The sequence below is a fragment of the Magnusiomyces paraingens genome, assembly GCF_902498895.1.
Source record: "Magnusiomyces paraingens strain CBS 517.90 genome assembly, contig: contig3, whole genome shotgun sequence".
NCBI lineage: Eukaryota > Fungi > Ascomycota > Dipodascomycetes > Dipodascales > Dipodascaceae > Magnusiomyces > Magnusiomyces paraingens.
Window position 1 is genome coordinate 4,515,333 of NW_022474069.1, and position 10,329 is coordinate 4,525,661.

The 10,329-nt window shown below is 36.0% G+C and overlaps 3 protein-coding genes across 3 annotated transcripts; 1 reads left to right on the forward strand and 2 right to left on the reverse strand.

The window, feature by feature from the left end:
• Nucleotides 1–43: 43 nt before the first annotated feature.
• Nucleotides 44–6,102, reverse strand: SAPINGB_P004683 (uncharacterized protein; the record flags this gene model as incomplete). The annotated part of the gene is made up of 3 exons (XM_031999398.1): nucleotides 44–5,356; nucleotides 5,405–5,473; nucleotides 5,542–6,102. The coding sequence occupies 3 exons, from the start codon at nucleotides 6,100–6,102 to the stop codon at nucleotides 44–46; spliced, it is 5,943 nt and encodes a 1,980-aa protein (XP_031855289.1).
• A 426-nt stretch (nucleotides 6,103–6,528) lies between these two features.
• SAPINGB_P004684 (uncharacterized protein) lies at nucleotides 6,529–8,313 on the forward strand (the record flags this gene model as incomplete). Its single annotated transcript, XM_031999399.1, has 1 exon — nucleotides 6,529–8,313. The coding sequence occupies one exon, from the start codon at nucleotides 6,529–6,531 to the stop codon at nucleotides 8,311–8,313; it is 1,785 nt and encodes a 594-aa protein (XP_031855290.1).
• A 155-nt stretch (nucleotides 8,314–8,468) lies between these two features.
• Nucleotides 8,469–8,888, reverse strand: SAPINGB_P004685 (uncharacterized protein; the record flags this gene model as incomplete). Its single annotated transcript, XM_031999400.1, has 1 exon — nucleotides 8,469–8,888. The coding sequence occupies one exon, from the start codon at nucleotides 8,886–8,888 to the stop codon at nucleotides 8,469–8,471; it is 420 nt and encodes a 139-aa protein (XP_031855291.1).
• Between the last annotated feature and the right edge of the window lie 1,441 nt (nucleotides 8,889–10,329).

Below are 10,329 nucleotides of genomic sequence, written 5' to 3' on the forward strand. Positions count from 1 at the left end.
AAGCAAAATAAAGAAACAAAATTAATGCGTGTATTATATAATTTTAACCTTGAGATGTCATTTGTGGGGTTGAGTTAGTTGATGACGGGTTGGAGTTTTGTACTACATCAGACTGTTCCTTGTTTTTCCACAATTGAATGGCTTCATCAAACCACGTCATGAGCTGAGAAGTATCCATGCACACTTCTTTGAATCTTTCCAAAATCTCCTCAGGCTGATTGTTTTCTCGTCTTTTCGAAGGGTCAATACGATTGACAGCCAAGGAGTTAATCATGAGAACAAATTCTCGTTCCCCCACAATCTGTGCAATACAAAGCCCAGACTTATGGATGTATTGAATGCTTTTGTAGGTTTGGTCTCCCCAAGAAAATGTCACATTAAACCTGCTAGTGAGAGTACTGCTGAATGGGCCCATATCGTATACAAAGTCACATTTTTTAAGAACAAACTTGTGGTAATACCATTCATCATCAACAAGAGGCTCTTCAATGATATTGGGTATTGGCGATCGAAGATCTTTAAAGAAATTCGGATTATTCGTACTGTTTGCTTGATTTTTTAAACGAATGATAGATCGGGGATCAATCGCCATTTTCACAGGAAATAGTGAACAAAATGGATTAGTGTATTTCAGTTGATTGATTTCTTGCAATGGAACTTGCACTAACCGCAGACCATATTTCTCAGTGAGTTGAGTTATATACACTAGTTTTTCATCAATAAATTTAGGTGTCGTGTTAAGCCATTCAAGTCTGAGCTGAAAACAATTTTCAGGGTTATGGACTCGGTCCAAATGAACTGTCAAAATTTCTGGACGAGATGATTTTTTGGGAATGGTTTTATCAAGATTATACCTCATAGAGCGTGATAGTTCAACACGTGGTTTTGGTGAAGAATCTGTGCTTTCAGACATATTAGTTCCACCTGATAAACCAGAAGTTCCACTTCCCTGAGTTTGAGAAACTGAACGATTGCTGTTAGAAATTCCATGAAGTCCCGGGGATGTATTTTTTGGTTGTTGAGTTTGTCTCTGCCCTAAAAGAGCAGGAGATGCTGGTGCCGAGTCATCCATACTACCTGACCTTTTGTGACCGAGACTATGCATTGATGAGCCTAAATCTTTTAAAGATGTAGATGATTGGGGGTGTCGTCCAATCTTACTAAGAATCATTGAAGAGTCCCCAGAGCTTGAATCTGGCCTTTTTGAATTTTGATCAGGACGTGAGCTGGAAAACCATGATTTATTGGAATTTGATTGCTCATCATATTCTGGCGATAGTCGATAAAAGTAGTGACCATTCAGAAAAGGATGACGATTTTCCACATGATGAAACAAGCCATTACGCATCAGGTAGTTACCGTATTCTACAGCTTCATCAGCCGTTTCAATATCACGAAAATTCATAAGCAACCAATTTACCATTTCTGTTCCAATAAAACAGTGTGCATGTTTTTTCCAATGCCATGATCGATCAATGCACTTAACTCCCCGATCCGATACCAATTCTGTAGCTAATTGAGATAACCGTGCAAAACTTTTTCGAGTAAACCTTTCTGTTGGCATAATAAAAAGTGTATTCTTTCCGCCACCGTTGGCTGAAGATGAGGAAGAAATATTTAGATCGTCTGTGTTATAGTCCATGCTTAGCAAAAAAGATGTCAAATCTCCTGTATAAAAACTGATTTTTGGAATTATGTCATCTCTTTTTAAGTTTTCTGCTTCGCTTTTTTCATCGCGAGCAGAATAATATCGGTCGCGATGAAGAGTAGAAGCTAATCGACGAAGGCCCTCCAATCGAATCTCTTCGGCAGTTAGTTTATGTTGACCATCAGGAAATTTAGTCATAGTCTGAGGAATATCAACTGGTATCAAAACTAGACGCATTCGATACATACGAGGATCATTTAAAACATAGTCCTCGTATCCAGTAAGGATTTGATCAATTTGGTTCCAATTAAAAGTAGGAATACCACTGTTAATCTTAACTCTTAATATATTGTAACTGTCCAAAAATCTAGTCTTAACAAGTGGATTGTATTCCTTCTCTGACCAGCCATTTTCATTCACACCAAGTTTGTGATTATCTGATAGTAGTGAAGTTGCATCGTGCTTTGTGTAAACTCGAACATTAACGTTTGTTCCACTATCAAAAGATATGCGATGGATTTGACTCCCAAGTGACATGTAAAATCTCTTTCCGGATGCATCGTCTTGAACAATCTCAACCACACTATTTGGGCTACCATTGAATAACACTCTTTCCGCAAATGAGACTTCTTTTACTGATATGATCTGAAACCCCATTGATATTCTGATAGCAACCATTTCCATTACGAGTTCTGTAGTTGATTGATATTCAGAGGTATCTGTTTTTAAAATGGCATCATAATTTTGAACTGAATACTTTTGGCGCAACTGTAGTAAAGAAGGAAAATTTGAAGAAAGAAGAGGAAGTGCGGCAGGAGATATAAGCGAACGCCATTTAACAGTCCTACGCTTAATTTTATGAGGATAAACGTATTGCCAACGGCCGTAGTTAGAAATATCAATAATCATACCCTGTGGGACATTTGACGGATTGTCAATTGTCATCCACATAGAATGCTCTTCTTCACGCCTTTCTGCTTTGCTCTTGCCTTTCTTTACAATTTGATTAAACTCATGAGATGAAAGTGAGTTTGAAAGACCAGCAATATTTGAATTAGATTGCACGTCAATTTTTGATTCAGGCATTTTTTGTGAACTAACTTCATTTAAGCCAGTAGTTTGTTTGGTGATAGCTTGAGTTGTGACTGTGGTTTCATGATGAGCATTAGCCATAAAATCCAAATCCAGCCTTTTCCGAGCTTGTGTTATAGGCATTGCTTGTACATGAGGTATGCTGGAAATGTTATTTAATTTTGTTGCTCCAGAAATCTTCCCAAAAGGCCCAGTATTGCTATTAGAAGATGCTTTAACGGTTCTTTCAGGTCTTAAAAGGCTGCTTTGAAGATTTAGGATTAAGCCCTCTAAGTTCTTATCATTTTGTTTGACTGAACTAGACAAATTAGATGTTGGGACAGATGGGGAAATAGGCGACACCACTGAAGAGTTATTTCCAGTTGATGGACTCGTAACGATAGGAGTTTTAAGTGTGTTATCGCCTTGACCTTTTCCAGGAACATCACTAACAGTGTCAGCGTCATTTTTGCTAACTTCTTCCAACTTAACCAAATTGTGGTTGTTATTAATAGGAAATAAATGACTTAAAGATGAATTTTGTTCTTGTGGTTGAATTGCAACTGATAAAGAAGGCCTGGTAGAAAAATTGTCATTTTGTTCAGATGATAATGTTTCAGAATATGTTCCCATAATTGAGCTTGAAGGTTTATTTGTCATGCCAATAGTTGACAATGTCGGATTAGAAATAACAGAAGTCACTGTATTTATAGCTGATGCGGGGAAATTTGTCGCTAATGGCCCCACTAGAGTACTAAGTGGCCCTGGTAAAGTGGCAATTGAATCTGTGTTTAAAGGTGCATCGTTATAATCATGAGCCAATATAGATGCGGAACTGCTTTTAATTGTAGGTGATATAGGATTTGAATCACTGTTCTGGGACGCCATCCCAGTAGACATACTGTTTGTTTGAAGAGAAGCAGAAGACGAAACTCTAGTAATATCTGCAAATGATTTGAAAGGTGCGTTTAAGTTTTCAGCATCATCCAATTGAGAGGGGGTGACAGATTTGTCAGGCTCTGGATTATTACTATTAGTATCATCACCACCTCTGTAGAAAGAACGTAATGTAAGTGTACTTGCTCTTTTCCAAAAGAGTTTAGCTTTGTTGATTGACTTAATCGATCCGGTAGCGGCAGATGTAGTAGCAGGACTATTAAGAGTTTGGCTATTGACAGCTGGACTTGATACAGGCAAAAAATTAGGAGATTGAGGAGCAGTTTCAGTACCAGAGCCTAAAGAACTCACCGCTGATAAAGATGGTGACATTGCCGACGAAGATGATGAAACCGCACGCTTGATAGCTTTATCGGCACACAAGAGTGAAGTGAGGGCTGATTTTTTGGGCTGAACAATTGGCACATCAACACCACTAACATCAATTCCAATGGTAGATTTCACAGCAGTGACGATCGGTCTTGCATATTCTGTTTGTTGTGGAGCAACGGACTCTCGGGTACTTTTGATAATCTTTGGTGCATATTCAAGATCTCGTTTTTTGTCATCTTCTAAAATCAAAGTTTTAGATGGTTCTGAGATACAAAAAACCTGACAATCATATTGATCCATTTCTTCATCCATTGATTTATAGTTTGGAACTTGTGGAAGATGGTCAATCGCAATTGAACTTACTTCGTTTTCCATTACACCCATCATTTGAATTTCATAGATTTTGCAGCGAGGAATCCATTGACTTCCCTTCCGTTCATTTGATGACCAAAAAGAAATGTCAAGCCAGCTAGGAACGCAATGACTGATTAATCCACCTCTTCGCTTATCTTTAAATCGAAAAAGCGGGGTAACATGCAAAGGTGGACGTCCCAGGCACACTAAATCAATGCCGATTTCTAAGTTTGTAAGTTTGGTGCTTGTCTCATATAATAAATCATAATCCACGTCATAAATGCCGGTTCCAGGGGTTACAATTAAAGCCTGAACACCAGTTCTTCGAAGATCACGATCCCGGTATTTTCCTGAAACTAATGTTGTAACCATATTGATGGCTTCAAGAATGTTACCCTTTACTGCAGGAACAATGCGACCTGTTATTTTGCCGCTCTTTTCCAATAAAACATCTTTCTCAAAACGCGTAAACTCATAACGTAGTTTTTCCATTATTTCATCCCAATTATTGCAAACATCAAGCTGATCAACAACTACGCGAAAGTAGTCAGTTTTGGTCTTAACAGTTTCGCCATGCTGAAGGCGTTTATTATCACTAGAGGTATCTACTGTAGTAAATAAAATAATAGTAACAACGTGATGAGAGTCTTGATTGCGCCAGCGCTTAAAAACTTCTGGGAAAAAAGAGTTTATCATTTTGTGAAAAATAATATGACCTTGTTCTTCAAAGTGCCACATTTCTGATGACATTTGAATAAAAAACACAAGTCGTGAAGAATCAGACCGATAAATTATTCTAGTGTTGGGTCCAATGTAACCTGATGAAACTTTTTTCCCATTTCGATATATTTCGCAAATTGTAGTGCGAATTAATTTGCAATAAGTTACTATTTGGTCTTTGTAACAGCAAGTGTTTGTTAAAAAAGAGGATATTCTCCACATGTCTGCCCTTGTCAAATAGGTATCTTTAAATCGAAGTTCGATTGCATCTGCTTTAGCTTTTTCGGAAGGCAACTATATAGCGTCAGTATTATTATAATTATTAAGAGAAAGTGAACATACCAATTTAACTAATACTTTTGAGCGTGATGGAATATCAAAAATTTTTTTAAGTTCTTCTTTGAGAGAAATCTAAATGAATGTGTTAAAATGGCTAATTCAAAAAAATAGATAAAAATGGATAAAAAAAAGTGACTTACCTGAACGGGAGGGGTGATTTTCATGAGCTCTTCATTTAATGGCTTTACTATAAAATAAAATCTAAGACCATTTTCAGGGCTTCGAAGTTCAGCAATATCACCCTCTTTAGTATCTTTAGGTAGTAAAGTTATATCAACCATAACGTCTTCCTCGGATATTGTATGAGCATGTGACCAGGATACAAGTTGAACTTCCTTTGCTTGATATTTTTTGTTTTTTATAGCGTCATCTGTAGTCGGAGAGCTGTTGACTCCACCAGTAGAAAATCCACCGGAAATATTTTCAGAAAAACCTCCAGCACCATTGTTTTCTGAAATATTGGAAAACTGATCATGAATACCTAAAGCAGGAATAGAGTTGCGATGTTGTGGATGTGATGGTAGATTGAAACTAGCGACATTTTTAGATGTATGAAAAGGAATTTTGTTAGAAGAATGAAATTTATTGCTGCTAGTTTGCAATGAAGGATCATTAGTCCACTGAGGAGTCAAAAATGTATCTCCCTGGTCGACTGTTTTATCAGTGTTTTGAGCAGAAGCTTCGTTGGAAGGCCATCTCATAGAGTTTTTTTGAGAATAATAATTTCCCTTCATTGACAATTTTCCCATAGTTAATCATCAAAAATTGTTTTTGATAAATATGATTTCTAATATATACAGTATCGAGCTAAGTATTCGTATCTATGATAATCGAAATCATTTGTTAGTAGTGTATTTTTTGTAAGTAATGCTTTGGTCTGGTGGGACAAAATCAAAAACAATTGTTAACCTAACCCTAACCCGATAAACTTGCCCCTAAAACCCAGTGCGTCTTATTACCCTAAACTAAGCCCATAATTTCATTTCTGTTTACTTTTTTCAATCACTATTTACAAAAAACAAACAAAAAAAAAACTACGTGAATGAATAAAAAAAATTCGTTAAATAGTACCAATTATAATTATAATTATTATGAGTTTTGTTAGCTGTCCAATATGCAACCGCCAAATGACTCTTGCTCAAGTTAATAATCATTTAGATCGTGGTTGTAATTTGAAAACTAGCTCACATCTTTCGTCAGGAGAAGAAGACAAGCTTCGCGAATGCTCACCTCAAAAATTGTCACACTCATCTAATCAACTTCATTTAACCGATAATAAGCCTGAAAAAGACAAACGCTTGCCAAATACGTTTCAATTAGATAAAACAACTGAAAAACGACCCTTCTCATCCTTAATACCACCTGATTCATACAAAAACGATACAAATTCTTCTTCTAAACACAGAAAACTTGGAGCAGAGCACATTTCCACTAGTCCCTCATCAAAATTTCAGTCCCCTTCTAAAAGCAAATCAAAAATCCTTAAAAAAAGCAACGATTTTGGAGATAAACCTTTAGCTGAATTGATAAGGCCTAAAACATTAGACGAATTTATAGGCCAGGAAGATTTGGTTGGAAAACTAGACACTGGCTTAGGTGAAAGATCCAAAATAGGGATATTAAGACAATTCATAGAAGGAGACAAAGTTCCATCTATGATATTGTGGGGGCCATCTGGAGTCGGTAAAACTACTCTTGCAAGAATAATAGCTCACAAAACAAAATCTCGATTTATAGAGCTTTCGGCAACAATTCATGGAACTTCGGACTGTAAAAAGATATTCGAAGAGGCAAAAAATGAAAAAAGGTTAACAAAACGACGAACTATTATATTTCTTGACGAAGTTCATCGGTTTAATAAGGCACAGCAAGACGTTTTTTTACCGCATGTCGAACGAGGTGACGTGACATTAATTGGTGCTACGACCGAAAATCCTTCGTTTAAGATCAATGGGGCACTGCTCTCACGATGTAGAGTGTTTGTTCTCAAAAAGTTAACTCAAAAAGATCTTGAAAAAATGATGAAAAGAGCTGTTGAACTTGTCAATAAAGAATATAAACAGACATATGACGCCACTGAGGCAGACAGCAACCAAGAACGATACCCATCAGTTGAATTAAAGTTAAGTGATGATATTATTAAATATTTGTCAGGCCTTGCAGATGGTGATGGTCGTGTAGCACTTAACATTTTGGAAATGGTAATAAACATGTCAACCACGCTTTCAAACAATGACAGCGTAAACAGAAACATGCCACTGAAAACTTTTAAACAATTGACAGTAGATGAAGTTCGAGATGGGCTTAAGCGAACACATATGCTTTACGATAGAAATGGTGATGGCCATTATGATACCATTTCTGCATTTCATAAAAGCGTTAGAGGGTCTGACCCAGATGCAGCATTGTATTATCTTGGTCGTATGCTAGAGTCTGGTGAGGATCCTTTGTACGTGGCTCGTAGAATGGTAAGAATGGCTTCTGAAGACATTGGACTTGCCGCAGACGATTGCCTTCCTTTTGCTGTAGCTACCATGACAGCAGTCCAACAAATTGGTATGCCCGAAGCTGATGTTGTATTGGCACATTGTGCCGTAAAGCTCGCGACGGCACCCAAATCAGTAATGGTTTACAGAGGTTATAACAAAGTCAAAGACCTTCTTCATAATGAGCCAGGAATAAGTGCAAAGGAAATTCCCCTTCATATCCGTAATGCACCAACCAAACTAATGAAAACTTTAGGGTATGGAAAAGAATATAAATACAATCCAGATTTTATAGACGGAAAAGTTAAACAAAATTACATGCCCGAAGGACTTGAGGAACTTAAGTTTATCGATTTCAACCATCATCTTGGATCTCGACTTGATCCAGAATTGGAAGACGATAAACTGACTGAAGTAAAAATATAAATTTAAAAAAAAAAAAATAAAAAAAAAAACTGAAATCATGATAAAATTGTGTACGTTAGAAATATAGTTAATATATACTAAAAAAATTCATTACTCATTACTGTGGATACTTTTGGGAAGTGGAAAAAAAAACAGACTCATTTTATTCGCTTTATTTAAAACCCAAGGTAACTGATGGCGTTTTTGGTTTCAGTAAAAATCTGTTTCACCAATATAAGTAGCTCTGAGATTCTATCAAGACAAATCTGAGGGTTGTCAATGGAAACAGCACCCGATTCATCCTTCTGGAAGCCTAAATGTTGAATTTTTTCACAACAGTCTTGAATTCTCCATAATCCTAAGGCAGCCGAAGAGCCCTTTAGGAAATGGCCAGAAGAAGACAAGCCAGGAAGATCTTTTGCGGCAAGCGCTTGCTCCATTTCTTTAATTGAGTCCTGAAATTGGTCATAAAAACTTGATAACATTGATTTGGTAAAAGACATATCGTCGTCATCATCCAGTCCCACTATTTGTTCAAATGTTGCTGGATCAATATATTCCCGTACCCGAGGTTCGTAAAGCTTGTTTGGATCCATTTTTTATGTTTGTTTATATATGATTGTGTTGTTTATGTTTAGTAAAATCAAAGCGCAATAATTTTATGATTTCGAAATGTATATAAATTGAATCAATAATCATAAAAAAATATGCAAGAGCTTTATAATCGGATGAGGTGACCGTTAAGAATGCACGCAGATAAACTTTTTTTTGCAGGCCCAAAGATTATACGATTATACAATGATACAATAAAAATAAATTAAATTACTGGTTGATTGGGTTTTATATGCGTAGCTAATGTTGGGTTATATGCTATTGTTGATTGTATTTGTAAACTAAGACGGGGTAATGCTGTCCAAAATGATAAGGATTAGTAAGTATTGGGGAAATGTATTCAGGGTTTATTTGACAAAAACAAAGTATTTTGTTTAAATAAAAGAGAATAATAAATTTATCAATATATAAATAAGCGAAATATGTAGGATTTTGTTTAATGACGTTTCTATTTTCTTGAAATAACTTTTGATAAAGAAAGGGGAAAAAATTCTGGAAGAATGAGAAACAGAGAGGTTGAGATCAGGTGTGGTGGGTAGTGTAACTTTTAAAAATATGTAATGGTGCTGTTGCTACAAAGTTACAAAAGTTTGTAACAATATTTGGTAGTTACAATAGAGATATGCTTAGGTACTATCTTAATACCTGTAAGTGTAGAAGGCCCTTTAGAAAAATTCATCACGGTGTGTTAAGCCTCCATTTTGAGTGCGTGTCTGAGGAAGAAGCAGCCGCACTGCACGCGAAAAGCTAAACACAGCTTTTGGATGACAAGACCAGTTAACAGCGGCTGATTAAAACAGTATGCCCATGGACTGAGATAGAAAAGACATATGATGGTGAAATGCTAGGAGGAAGGAATAACCACGGCCCAGTATTTTGTATTTTTTGAAGAAAATGGAGTCTAATTTTTTTCAACAATGATCACTAGTATTGATAGGAATATTTAGAAAAACAAGCCAGAGATTGATTTCAAGGTGACGCAATAAGGTGATCTGTTTATACTTTTTTTTTTTTGTAAAATCCCATTGTTCATTATCCACTGAACTTTGGTGATATTACTAATTTGTGCAGGGAAAAAACCAAAGAGACTGAATATCATAGAACAATAATTAAGACAAGGTGAACATGTCACCCAGAATATTATGAAGCTTTATTACCACTCAAGTTTTTACTGCCTTTTTAGCAGTTCTGAGTTAAAAAAGTTGAATGAAATTAGGGATTGGCTGTTGAAATGAAATGGGTTCATTTGATTTATTTACAAAAAATATAGGGGGATTCAATATGATAAACCAGTTTAATTTTAAATCTGTGAGGGTTATTTAGGTAAACAGTAGTCGTTATTAATTCTTGTTAAATTTGTTAGATAAAACTAAAGATGCTTAATAAATATCTTTTTTTTTATTTTTTCATAAAACTGGTTTCGTT